Genomic DNA, 14,292 nt, shown 5'->3' with positions numbered 1-14,292 from the left:
GTCATTTTTCTTTCTTTCTTTCTTTCTTTTTTTTTTAATCCATGCAGTCTCTTTGTCTTTTGACTGGAGCATTTAGTCTTTTTATATTTAAAGTACTTTCTGATAGGTACGTACTTAATGCCATTTTGTTTCATTGTTTCCTGGTTGGTTTTGTAGTTCTGTTCCTTTATTTCCTTATTCCTCTCCTTTGTGAGTTGATGACTTTCTTTAGTGCTACGTTTATATTCTTTTCTATTTATTTGTGTACCTTGTAGAGGTTTTGGTTTGTGGTTACCAGGAGATCTCTCTGTAACACCCTGTGTATACGCTGCGTGTGTTTTAAGTTGATGGTGGTTTAAGTTCGAACAGAGCCTAAAAGCTGACCAACAGTGTACGGCTGTTGCTGTTTTTTCACACCCTTGCCAACAGCTGTTGTTTCTTGTGTTGTTGATTTTGGCCATTCTTCATTTTGCTAAAAAATGAACCTATGGACTAAGCCTCTTTTTTATCTTTTGGATGTCTGAAAATGTTGTACAGTTGGCTGTTTGTTGACATGTGTTTGCTTTATTTGGCCAGTAAAAACCAGAGCGAGAATTAATCAGATTTTAGTCCGGAAACAACTTTTAAAGGCTTGTCTGTACCAACTTAACCCACCTGTGCCCCTTTTTTCTGATCTAGAATTGGGGGGGGGGAGGTGGTGGATGATAGTACTACTATGTAGGATCACTGTGAGGAATGGATGAAGTGGCAAAGTTCCTAGTATCGTGCCAGCCACGTTCTAAGCATTGGGTAAACATTAGTTTTTGTTGTTGTTCCCTTGTTTTAACAAGTTTGCTTCTAGTGAGGGGCTATAAAGTGCTGCGCATAGCACATTTATGTAGTAGGCATTACATAAATACTAGTTCATTATTACCTTTTCTCTTTTGTTTCACAGAATCAAATAATTTAATTCAGCCTTTTATTATCAAGATGAGAAATTGTGTGTGCTAGAAAATTCCGGTGATTTTCTCAGGATCTCATGGGATTAGGATCTGGATCTCACACTGCTTGAATCTGGGCATTCTTTGCTTTGAGTCAATTTATGTAACTGTCATATTTTCTTCAAGATAGAATGGAGTTTTCCGTACTTTTTATTATTATGAGAATTTCCACCGTCTTGCAAGATAGTGAAAAGCATGCCCCGTCCAGGTGTGGGTGTAATTTTCCTAGTTCGGAAAAAAGCATCTCAGGCTGGAATCTGGAAGACTCTGTTGTAGTCTCAGTTCTGATTCTGGTCCTCTCTGGAACTTGAGAACAACCACTTCACCTCTCTGGGCCACAGTTTCCTTGTCTATAAAGTGAGGGTGATGAAGTTCTAGAACCTGGGTGAGGTTCGGTGGGCTGAGGTCCGGAGCCGATGACCAAGAAAGAATTCTTGAGACATCTTTGGTGCAAAATGGTGGTTTATTAAAGCACGGGGACAGGACCCGTGGGCAGGAAGAGCTGCTGCCCCGGGTTGTGAGGGATGGCAGGTTAGGTACCCTGCGGTTGGGGGAAGGTGAGAGAAAGGGAGGTTTCAACGGAGCTTTCATATGCTAAAGGAGGCTTCCAAGGCGCAGGGATACCAGAGGCTTGATCAATGTTGTCTTTTGGCAAGCCATTAACATCAAGATGGTTGGGAGATTCCTGGTGGAATGTCATAATCCTGCTATCAAGCTGTCTCTGTTAGTGAGAAACTTATCTTCACTTACATTTCCTTCTACCCCAGCCTCCTTCAGTTTTGTTTATGGAGGGGAGGGTGACATTAAGGCTTGAAGAACTGAGTCATTTGCCTCTGGAATTTGTGCTATTGATAATGTAACTTCTTTGTTTATAGATCTCTAGGACATTTGTAAACCAAGGGAGACTCCTGTCTTGCAGGATTGTGAGTTAACTATTTGTTTTGGCAGTCAGGGGTACCTGAGGAATGCCACACACATCACCGAGGGGAGCGGATGGAGAGGGGGTGCAAGGTGCCAGCTTTTGCTTTGTCCTCAGCCAGCCTCCCGCTCCCTCATCAAGGGGCTTATGTGTTTTGATTGCTAGGATTCCCTAACTGACTCCTAAAAATACCCTTTTTTGTGTTACACAAATAACATAGTTTATGCTAGAAAAACTAGTACAAATAAGCAAAACGAAGGAAGATGGGTAGGTAGGTGGATAAAGAATAAAATTGAGTCTGGACCTTGAAGATTTGATGGGGCCTGAAAAACCTATCAGGCATCTCCCCTTTCACAGGCCTTTGAAGTCATTGTCTCTCCTTTGTGGCACTTAGAGTCTGCAGCGTGTCATGGTGTTGAATTGCATCCCCTTATTATTTCAGAGTAATCTCGCTGAGGGCAGCAGGTGTGTCTCACTCATATTCCATCCCTGTCACAATGCCCACGTTCCGTCTTGCAAAACAGACCTAACGGATGAAGCATTTGTTAATCGCATCCCGCTCACACCTCGGGAGCAATTAATGACCGCGTGCCATCCGGGGCTTGCTGCGTTTTTCTCTCTCATTCTCCTGGGCATCTTCAGAAATATAATTTTTCTTTGTCTTTTTTCCTGAGGGAGAGACTGTGAAGTGATGTGTTTGAACAGGAATCATGCGGGCTCCACGTTTTTCATAACACAGTGGCTTGAGTCTGGTATCTTTGGACTTAACCTCCTGGGGAGCACAAGGCACCTCGTCAGGGACCAGCTCCTGGGGCTTCTCAGCACACACGACTTCTCTGCTCAAAAGAGCAGGTATCAAAAGAGGTATCCCAGGTTTTTTTTGCTGTCCCATATATTAAATCGCTTTCTGTTGAAGGAAAGAGCAGTTAATTATGGTTGTTAGAACCTTTATCTGCAAATAGTATAATTCGGTCAAATAACTGATTTAGAAAACTCACCGCTACAGAGTTTTCAACTCACTGCAATAATTAGTTGGGAAGTAAAGGAAAGCTTTCATATCATGGTTTTATTTAAGTTTTAAGTTATGAACAGTATTCAAAAGAAAAATGTTTTTATGATTCTGGGTGTGTTGATGAATATGATATTTGTATTATATCTTGGTATCGAACATTTTATTTTCTGTCTTCACTTTGATATATTGGCAAAAGCCGCATATTTAAGAAGATCTGAATCTGTGTCTTACTACCAGGGGTGAAATAATTTCAGCCGTGCGACACAGGCAGGCATTTTAATCATGCGTCGTGGAGACGTAGAACCCAAATTGGTCAGCTTTGCCTTCGGATGCTGACATCTGGCCGGCTTCCACATCCCTGTGGAGTCTCCAAATCAGGGTTATTTAGGGCGGTGGCTGTTGCTAGCCTACTGGGGGAGCCAGAGTGGAAAAACCATTTGAACCATCCTATATTTCAAATTCAAATCAATTCTACTTTCTGGCCTACAAGTTTGGGAGGAACTGAATTAGTAGAGGGTACTGTTTGTGATGGAATCTGTCGTTGCCCAGAATTTGAATCATGCCCCTGGAGTTACCAAACCAGGCAGCCCTCTTTGAACATCCAGAAGTATGGTGGTTCTTCTAACACGGCAATCTTTGCTACCACAAGAACTGTCTGAAAGGGGCAAACCATTTGCCTTTGGCTGATAGCAGTGTTTTTCTCTGCTTCCCTTTGGGTCTCCGTCTGTGAGATGAGCTGGAAGTTACAGTCCAGTTTCTGTGACCAGTCACCTCATCCTTCCTTTGGTCTTAGAGATGGCCAGTTCCAACCGATGGCAAGATTACAGACACCTTCAAGTCCCACACCATGTGGCATGTTTTCAGGCCTCATTCCTCATTCACTCTGGCTGTGTTTTTCCCCTCTGGATGGAAATGTCATTCTGCAAAGCTAGTACCTTTTTTTTTTTTTTTTAACCTCCTCTGAGTGCTACCAGGGGAAGCATTTGCTCTCATTTGCCAAACGGGATGGTAGAGACAATTTCCAGTGTGCCCCATCATTGTGATATGTTAGGTTATTTTGAAAACAAATCTATAATGTCATCTTAGGTGCCGTGGATCTCATCATGCCTTTTTTTTTTTTTCTTATGCTGCCCATTTTATGCCGAAAAGAAGGAAGAGACCAAGCTGATTTTAAATAATATCTGCTTCCATGTGTTATCTAGAAATTATGATTCTTTTTGTAGGAATATTTAGTTAGTCCTTCGAGTTTTCTGGATTTATTCCATTAGAATACCGGCCGCTCCTTCCAGTCCTGTACTTTGTGTGTTTTCCATCTGTTTCTCAGGGAAGCCTGGAATTTTTTCCATAACCCCCTGTTTCCACGTCCTGTATGGGTCCAGCAACTGTGCATGGTGAGCCCTCAGTGCTAAGGCATTTTTGGATATGTCATCCCATAATAAGTAACATCTCCTGAGCTACCCACTGTCCATTCTGGTAGAATACTCCTGTGTCCACATTCCTTTCATATATTGCATTTGAGCATTTGGGTCTATGTTCTCTGTTGCCTAAATTGAATGACTGTGTAGTTTTCATCCAAACCAGGACAGTTTTGAGGACAGTTCGCACAATCCAAGACTTTCCCAGGCTCCCCAGGATATACGGTAGATAGTCCTTCTTAGAGAATTTCCAAGGTAGAGCCTCTTGGCATTCTGAGTGTGGTGAGTGCCCATGAAATTATTGAACTGGCCAGTTCCTTTCTGAGGATTTTCCTGCTGATTCCCTTCTTGGCTAGAGAACAATCAGTCAGAAATTATGTGTTATGGTGCCAGACCATCTCACCCTCTCCCTCCTTCCTTCACAAATACCTCCTTTCCAGCAATGTGATTTCCCACTGATCATTTTGGCCTGAAACCGTGTTCACCCAAAGACCATTTCTAAAGGCTGGAGGCAGAAGGATAGCCAAGGCGCTGTAACCTTTAACTGTGTATGTCAACACACTTCTTAGTTACTTGGTCGATTTCTGAAATGTATTCTCCTTTGAAAATGCCTACGCAAAGCACAGTTTAATATTGCTTGAGGAATTTTAATAACAGTTTGTTCTCACTGTTCTGATGCTCATTCCTGACAGCTTCTGGTGCTGCTCATTCTTGGAAATATGTTATTCACATGGTGGATGATCTCCCAGTGTGCGATTCAGGTCCGCAAGGCAGGTCAGCGGGTACAGCCTGCTTCCATTTTCCCAACATGTTTGACCATGGCAGCTTCTGTGCTTTCAAATAATCCATTCTATTTTGGTAGACACTTTCTCCCTTCTTTTTTTAACAGCACGGTTTCCATACAAGACTCACAATGAACTCACCATTGCCAAGTGGAGGGGAGTGGCGTGTTGTATAAATACATTTGTCCCAACTCAGTCTTCCCCTGTACCAGGCTTTGTGATTGACTCTGATTTTGATTCTGTCCAACTTAACTGCCCTCCCCGCAGACCAAGCCTGGAGTCCTTTGTTGCCCTAAATATTTTCTCAGAGATCTTTTATTAACTTTTTCTTTACTGCTCCAATTTTTTTCTCCCTCTCACCTACTTTAACATGTAGCTCCATAACAATAGTGAGGAAGAAAAATGCATTCTCCTGGTCTTATTGGGTGAGGCAACAACTGCATTTCCCTTTACTAACACAGAAAAAGAACTTTGAAACTTGGTCACTTTTTCTCCTGCCAGATGCTTGGAGAAAGGACACGTGGAAATGCTTGGAGAAAGGACTCGTGGAAATGGTGGAAAAGAAGCAGCTTTTCCCTAATTAAGTCTTCCATTGTGAATGGTAGCTGGGAGAAAGAACAAAAAATTTTTTCTTCTAATGAGTTGTGGTATCTTAGGAAAACTTAAGACATTTTCTTTTGTGATCGGGGCTGATTTCTCTGACACTCATAGGGAGTGGTGTGCTAGTGTATAAGGCTGCTAATTGTCTGCCACTTTCAGCTTGTCCCATCTGTGTTGGTAGTAAAACCCTCCTTTTTAGCTGGCCCTTTGTCACCTGGAATATAGATTCTGTTTCCTTGCCTCCCTTGCAGCTAGACCTCACTGGATTGGAAGATGGTGATTAATTGATCGCAAGTGGAAATACCACATGCAGTTTCTTGGAAGTATCCCAAAGGAGGAAGTGCTGTTTTATTTGTCTTCTGAGGGGGAATGCAGACACAATGGCAAAGCTCAGGCAGCCATCCTGTGGCACGAGGTGGGAGCCACTTGTTGGAGATGGTTGAGCAGCAAGATACCAGGAACCTCTGGATCTCCTGTGTGTAAGTGAGAGACAGATCCCCATGTGTGCACCCTGGTTAGCTTGTGGCTTGTTCTCACATGATGGTGAACGTGATCTTAACCAGTACATCTGTGAGTCTTTTTTATCTGCTGTGGTAGGAGGGTATCTCTTTGAGATATTTTTTCCCCCATCTCAGACTGTGTACTTCAGAGAGAGAGAAACGCTTAATTGGTGGACAAGGAATCCTAGCTCTTAAAATAAAAGCATGCAAGATCTTCTGCAGTGTTTAAAATTTTAAATGTCCTGTGAGAAGAGGCCATTTTGACTTTTGAAAACCACAAAAATTCTTTTCTCTTTCCCCATTGACTTGTGCTTCCCCTTCCCTAATGGTTCAGTCCCAAGGCCAGTGAGTAAGACAGAAAGAGAGAGGTGGTCAGGGTCGGGAGCACTGGTGGCCTAGAATGGGGGGGTGAGGACCCAAGGGGGGTGCGTTGAGCATCTGTGCAGGTTGGGGAGCCTGGCCTGTGAGGTTCCAGCCCAAGCAGGGCAAGGAGGGTGTTGCTGTGGACGGGCGGGTGAGCAGGGGAGTCTGAGCAGAGCGTGAAGGGGTCCCGCAGGAGGGAGGAGTATGGGGGAGATCGGTTACTGCATCGATTCTGAAGTTGGAGAGTTGAAAGGACTCCGCTTCCACAGAACCTACTCACGGGGTAATTAAAGGCACAGGATCTGGCTTAGCAGGTGTGAGGAAGCCTGGGTGAGCCTCAGGGGCCTCAGAAGCTCAGTGAGGCTGTTCCCCAGAGTCGTTTCTTTATTGCTAAGGACATGTTGGCTCTCCACATGAGGAACCATCAAGACATGTGAGGAATCTGAGTTTCGGGATAGCCTGGGCAGACATGTCCAGCAGTGGCTCGCATGCCCCACGGATCACGAGCCCCATAGCCAGGTGACAGCCATCCATCTACACATCCCTAAACAGTGTAAACAAGCTGACGCTGGGGGTTTCCTGGGTGTCTTCGACTTTAAGCTGACGTCACACGTCGCTGGCCAGCCTTCCTCTTGATCTTGACCAAGAATCCGTACCCACCTTCCAGGGGCCTCTGCGAATAAGCATAGAGAGGTCGGTCTGGCTGTAGGAGGACTCCTTCATGCGGTTTATATTAGGATTATTGATACACAGTAAGTGGGGCAGAGGTGACGGAAGCCGGAGTTCTCACTGTTGGAGAAGGGAATCACGAATACAGAGAGGGAAGAAACTGGAGGGAGCGGGGTGATGTTGTATTGGAGCTGGAGATACTGTTGTGAACTCAGGGTTTTCGGTAATATAGTGAAATCAGCATAATCAGTGTGTGCGCGTGTGTGTGTGTGTGCGCGTGCGTGCTCAAGCTCTGTCCACTGAGAGGAGCTGAGAATACCGAGCCCCAAATAGCAGTGAGCACATCTGGTGCCCAGATTTTGTCTTATAAATACCAGTTTCCACAAAAAGGAACCAGAGCTCATTAGGGAAATGGTGGTTTCAGGGCTGTGGCAGAAAAAGGACAAGATGAGCCTGAGTATCTAGTGCCAGGAAGTGGTGAAGTGCCCAGGGAGCAGGGGGACCGGTCAGAAGGCTTGTAGCCAGCTTGGCTGGGCTCCCTCCGGCCCCGTCGGGCTTTGGAACCCCAGCCTGAGTGACAAGGAGACTGTAATGCACTGACCGCCGTAGGACACCACGGGCCATCCAGACAGAAAAACAGAAACTGCAGTTTCTCAACAGCAACAGTCTTGACATTTTGGGCTGGATGGTCCTGCGGAGCCGAAACTCTGCTCTGTGAGACTCTCCTTCCAGAAGCACCAGGCTGTTTCTCGTTCTGGAGATTCCTGCAGAGGAGTGAGGGGGCCGCCTCGTGCCTTGGGGGCATCCCAGGCCCCCTCCCCTCGGGACGCCTCAGCTTCTGACCCGCGCTGTCTCCTACAGACACAGCGGGAGCCTCTGAGGAAAGTTGGGGTTTTTAGTGGCCATGGGTGTTAGAGTCAAAAACGTTGCCAGACATTGCCAAGCGGTACCGTGAGGGTGGAGATGGCCCTGGTCGGGAGTCATGAGCCGCATGCGACATGGGGTATTAATAGGGTTCTGCAGTACCCTCCCTTCCTCAGCCCCCTTCTTTCCAAATGCTTATTTTTTTTTTCAAGATTTTATTTATTTATTTGACAGACAGAGATCACAAGTAGGCAGAGAGGCAGGCAGAGAGAGAGGAAAGGAAGCAGGCTCCCCGCTGAGCAGAGAGCCTGATGCAGGGCTCCATCCCAGGACCCTGGGATCATGACCTAAGCCAAAGGCAGAGGCTTAACCCACTGAGCCACTCAGGCGCCCCCCAAATGCTTGTTGATTACAAAGGGGAAAAGAAAGCACTTCAGTGGAGAAGCCTGGCAGACGCCAGTGATCAAGGGAGGATGGTCGTCAAGGTTGTGCCCCTCTGATAGGACGCATCGAGGAGAACCCCGCGTTTCCTTGACCTTCCTGCCAACGAGGCTTTACCTCAGTCTACCCAGGAACAAAGGAATTGACACATCTGCATGGAGGTCCACATCTGCAGTAATTCGGCCTGCAGGCAGGCTTCACAGTGGCCAAGGTCGTGGAAGGCAGCGAGAGAGAAACAAACGCGGGCAGAGGTGGTCTGAGAGAACCCGCAGCTGCACGCGACGGGATTGTGAACCGGGCTGTTCACTTCCTAAGAGAAGAGTTTGGGGCGTCCAGTGACACTGGGGTGAGGGCCGAGGACTAGGTGGTGATGACCTGTGACGGGAAGTTCCTGGCTTGGGTGGCATCAGGCCGGCCGTGCGCTCTCAAAAGGTTCGGGGCAGGAAGACAGGTCTCTACTGCATTTTGTATTTTCTATAACTTTGTGGTGGTTGGGGGAAAAAAAGGAAAGAAACACATTCAGAAGCTGTGATCAGGAGTGATAACACTCATTTTCTCCCCAGCGTGCTGGGGTCCAACATGAAGGCCCTTCTTGCGAAACGTTTTTGTCTTCTTCTCAGGGAAAAATCTGTGCTGCGTTAATAAGATAACGTTCTGAGAGAAAGAATATTGGAGAAATGTCTAAAGCTGTTTACTAGATAAAATGTATATTTAAAACATAGTGTTTAAAGCATATGCTGATCATCCTGCAAAGTTTTAGAGCCCAAAATGGAAGGCGGGTCGCTTTTCTCTTGGACTTTTTTCTCTCTCTCTTTATAGTGGGAAAAACTGTATTTCCGGCAAGTCTGATCTTGTTCAGTTTCAACCTCCCCGAGATTGTCTGGAACCCGTGAGCAAGCTGCCGGTGCTTTGAAACATCAACCAAAATAATTTGCGGGGAGAGTTTTTTCCTCTTTGTCCCCAGGAGCGTGTAGAAGAGTTTCTGGGCGGCCCGTGCGCGCAGGTGAAGGGACGTGCCCCCTGCTCACCGGGACACGAGCCTTCTGTCCGCATAGGATGTTCCCTTTGGGACAGGCGAGGTGCCCTGCTTCTCCACGCCCTGGGCTGTGGAGATGGGTCACTCAGGCGGGCAGAGAGCTAACTGGCCCTTGTCGTGTTCGATCCAGTGACATTAATCTCATTGGCCCTAACTCGCTGTGCTAATTGCATAACTTTTCTTAATTTGGAGTAACATTTCACAGTGTTGCATGAAACCTTGCTTCTGTTTTTGTGAGTGCTAACACTTGACCTTGTGGAAATCATTTAATGCTTTACCTTGTAGGAGAGTGGGTGTAATTTGGATACATGTACTGACTGTGATTTTTTTTTTTCTTTTGCAGTCTCCTTATCCCACATCACACAGCTGGTCCTCAGCCACAACAAGCTAACAAGTGAGTTAACTTTACCGTTGGTTACACAGTTTCGGACTTTTAGGTGATAATTGTGATACTGCTGATTCTTTTGTTTCCTTTAAAAATGCTCAGGACAGATGTTATTTGGGGAAACCTAAAATCATTTTTGGTGACAAGCACGATACACAGGCATCTTCTCCTGTATTATGTACTTTTGCTCTGTTGTGTTTTTGGTTTTGTTTTTGTTTTTACTTTGCCCTGTTTTGAGGATTCTTTCCTCACGTGTGTAAACTGAAGGAAGAACATGATGTTGCTTCTCAGGAAATGGTTCCTTTCAGGGCTGGTAAGTGACCTCAGCTGCCAGGCGATTAATGAGTGTTTTGTGGAAAAAAAAACAAAACCAAACTTATTAAAAATATTAGAGTTCTTGGCTTTCTCTGTACTTCCTCCCCAAAAGGAGAATATTTAACCGTTGCTCCTTTTCTCTGATGAGAAAATGACAAAATTGTGTAAGTTATGTAAATTGGCATCTGCATTTTTCACATTTTTGAGTCTGGTTCCCAAGAAGAATGCTCTGGGGCCTGGGTGGTGTCATGGCTTGGTTCACCTACAGGAGAACAGATAGTTGTTTTTTTTTTTTTTCTTAAAGATTTTATTTATTTGACAGAGATCACAATTAGGCAGAGACTCAGGCAGAGAACAAGGAAGAAGCAGGCTCCCCTGCTGAGCAGAGAGCCTGATGCAGGTCTTGATCCCAGGACCCTGAGATCATGACCTGAGCTGAAGGCAGAGGCTTTAACCCGCTGAGCCACCCAGGCGCCCCCAGATAGTTGTTTTTGTGAAAATATCTCATATGAGTGATAATGGGCCATTTTATCCTTAGAGCTGTGACTTTAAAGATTTTAATGACAGGGAGCCACTCCCCTTTTTCATTCCTAATTGACTGTCACTTCTTTGTGCTTGCCATATTTCCTGCAGACTTGAATGATTTTCTAATCACGTGGCAAGAATTTGTTAGGGCGCTTTCTGAGTCCCATGAAACGGAGCTGAATGTCATGTTGAGGGATTTGTCGTGTGAATTTATGTGTATATGTGCATTATATACAACTCGAGGCTATGTCACAGAGCTACTGATTACTGAGAATTAAGAGGGCAGTTGGGGCCCCTCGTGTGCCGAAAACAGGCAGATTTAGTTCATTTTTAGCAAATAGCACCTATTGGTAAGGCCAAGGCAGAGTGGCCTGCTCCTCATGTTTGAGTAACGATGGTCACAGAAGCTGAGAGTGAGGGCTCCACGTCACATGACATCATTTTTGTAACAGGTAATAAGCTGCCAGTTTCCTGGTTTTCACAGCAAAGGATCCTTTTGTCCACTGATACCTTAATCCCAGCTCACAGGGGGTTTGCAGTTTGTCCTGAAAGGGAGACAATTCCCCAAGATTTTGGGAGCAGAAGTCCCCGAAGCTGTTGCACAGTTCATACAGATATTTAATTGCCAAGCATCCTGAGGTTAGATTTGCATCATCAGCAGAGCGAAAAAAGTGTCCATTTAAACAAGAAGCAAGACATGCTCCATTCCTATTATATCATTAATTGATCTGTTCTTGTTAAAAAACAAAACAAAAAACAAAACCTTCCGCATTTTTCAGTAGTCGTTTATTTCTCTTTACATGACCACAAGGATAGAAATCTCAGGGCTCAGTGGATCCATTTCTTTCTGCGGGCATAGAGTACAAGAAGAATTTAGAGAGGCACGAAAACGGAGTTAAATTATGTCTGCCACTAAAGAGGTTGGCTGCGAATGGATTCAAACTTCAAATTTCTTCCTTCCCTGTTTCTTTTTTTTTCTTTTTCCATTTGAGACATTCTTGACCTAATCCAGTAAACTCTAATTAATCGTCTTGGTAAATTCTGTTTCAAGCCATTGTGAGTTGTGTCAGTGACACTCGATCTGTTCCACTAAGGTCAAATTAGCATCTTTTACTATTTTTCTGGCATTTAAATGAATGACTTCGCTATGGTTTTTCAAGTATTTATAGTAAATATGTCCATTTGATGGAAGTATAAATATGCATTAAATGCAAGTGGCTGAGCACACCCTCTTGTCACTTTGTATGGTAATCAGTGTCTTTCACTTTCTGTGGTTTTTAATAGGGCCTGGCTGACAATGCTGCATTAAAACCAGTGGCACTCAGAAGTTAAACCCCTCAGCCCTTCTTTTGTCTTGCAGAAAGTACTTGTGTTTTTCTCTTAGTCTGCCAATTACGCTGTTGTCTGACATTTCCGCTGGTGTGCTCATGAAATGAATGGCTCCCTGCTCAGACTGGGACCTTGATTTGGGGACAATGGAGTTGGGATCTGCTGAGCCATCCAGGTCCTGGGGCCAGCGAGTGGGCTTCCTTTCCCTGCTGGTGGTTTGGACATGGACGGGTCCTCTCACCGTAGTACAAGGGAGGCCACACAAAGCCGGACGTGGCCCTGCGGTCCTTCAGTTCCTCCAAGATTCTGTGAACAGAAATCCTTAAAGCTATCTATATTTGAGTTAATAAAAAATATTTCCAGTTTTTCAAGACAGTTGCTTAAATTAGGGGTTCATCGTTAATACAGCAGCACTGTTTACATTTAAACGGGGGTGGGGTGGGGATGGGGGCTGTGTGGATGGGCTTGGCTGGGAGCCGGGTGGGGGATCGCTCAGCCTGGAACAGCTCTCCTGGATGCATGGACGCGCGCATCTCCCGGATGTGTTTAGAGGGAAGGCAGAGCAGCAGGCCAGTCTTTTCCTTCTTCCCTTCTGCTCCAACCGGGCAGGTGCTAGCTGGCAAGCTAGCAGAGGTGTTCTCTGGCCCAGGAGGAGTGTTTTCAGAGTAAAGATGGGGTTCTTCCACCAGGCTGTCCCCTCCGAAACACCATTCGCCCTGCGGTTTGCCTGACCAGCAGAACCTGCCCCATCTACCCCCCCCCCCCAGCACCCGCTCCCCAGGTGCTGCGGACGGATTGGTCAGTCCCTCTCCTCATGGCCAGCCCTGCCTCTGCACCTGTGCTCCCTTGCCTCCTCCCTCCCGTCCACGCCGCCTCGCCCCCTCCTCCTGTCCTCCAGGCTCCCCTGGCTGCCCTGGCCAGACCGGAAATGGTTCTTCCCCAAACTCCTATTGTTCATAGACCCTTAAGACCAGTGCAGCACGTCCTTGTCCTCCTGCTGCTTTGTTTACTCACCCTCTCCAGATCTTAAGCTTTCTTGAAGATGGGGACCATTTACTTCTTCTTTTTCCTTAACACCTATCACTGGGCACCTAGTGGTTTCCCTGGAAATGTCTACAGAAAGCAGTAATGATTGATAGAAGGGAGCAGTAGATGGCAGGGAGGTCATGGGAGGAAACAGCTGGCCTGAGATGAAGCCATCTTTGTAGAAACTGGACTTACTTTCTTGGGGTTAACTCATATAGTGGCCTGAGTAGATGCAGCCACAACACACTTCTGTTTCCTACTCAGGGGCTCATGTCACACATGCTGGACTGAGTGCTCTAAAGAAGCATTACCCTGTGTCCTGGGAATTGATGTCCATGTGGTGTTCTTCGTCACGGAGACCCTTTCATAGTAAGGGTGATGTACTGGGACGGAACCCCTCGGGTGCATCTCAGGATCCACAGATGGGGACAGCTTGTGTCAGGATGACCCATGGATGCTCCTTCCGCCCAGAAACCCTGATGGCTCGGCCGAGTGTCACTTCTCTGTAAACCCTTCTTTTGTTCTTAGAGCTGTGACAGCTTCTGCGCCTGTTACTCTACTTCAAGCTAGATTTATGTATTTATGATCCCCAATTATTTACTGTTTTCTTCATGCAATTAATTGCATTCTAATTTCCTGGAGGTCCGGAGCCCTGGCTGAAGTGCTTCTGTATCCCACACCTCTGAAAGTACCAAGAGCGTGTTGAACGTCACCTCGGCCCTCAGTTAATACAGGTTGATTAATGGATTGGCAGGTGATGAGTTGGGATAAGTCAGAGCCAGACAGAGATGACCTACCCAGGGCCTTGCTTGCTCTCAGTGTTTTGAAAGACAGGAACTTAACGGTGATTTCAGAGACTCTTTTCCTGTGTGTCTGCCCCCCTCCTCCAGTGCTTGTCTTTGATTACTCTGCCTTTTAAGCCAGTGTTTGCTGAGTCTTTTCAGTTGGCCCCGTAAGATCGTACCTGATTTTTATGGTCGTTTGGGAGTGTTAGGCTTTGTAAATATTTTCCTACTTGTTTTCAGTCTTTGAGACTTTCATTTTAAGACTGTCGTTTTAAGGCTTGTCCACTAGAGGTCACTGTTGAGATACGTATTTTTTCCCCTGGGTCTTTTGGCTAAAAGATGAAAAACCAAATTTGTGTTATCAGAT

The 14,292-nt window shown here is 45.7% G+C and overlaps 1 protein-coding gene across 5 annotated transcripts in view; it reads left to right on the top strand.

Moving 5' to 3' along the window:
- Positions 1-14,292, top strand: part of RSU1 (Ras suppressor protein 1) — a gene marked incomplete at its 5' end in the record, with an annotated part of 181,639 nt that overhangs the window by 17,592 nt on the left and 149,755 nt on the right. For 4 of the 5 annotated variants that reach the window (XR_013967218.1, XR_013967219.1, XM_080810098.1 and 1 more), the window contains one exon: positions 9,904-9,954. Coding sequence is in view for 3 of the 5 variants with exons in the window: in XM_080810098.1 (XP_080666224.1) it covers positions 9,904-9,954 (51 nt within the window). Of the gene's footprint in view, positions 1-5,938; positions 6,167-9,903; positions 9,955-14,292 lie in introns of those variants that run through there. The other variant, XM_080810097.1, reaches the window with a different exon arrangement.

This window comes from Martes martes (genome assembly GCF_963455335.1).
Source record: "Martes martes genome assembly, chromosome: 8".
Classification (NCBI taxonomy): domain Eukaryota; kingdom Metazoa; phylum Chordata; class Mammalia; order Carnivora; family Mustelidae; genus Martes; species Martes martes.
The sequence above is the reverse complement of the archived record's forward strand: the minus strand, read 5'-3'. Positions and strand labels throughout refer to the sequence as shown.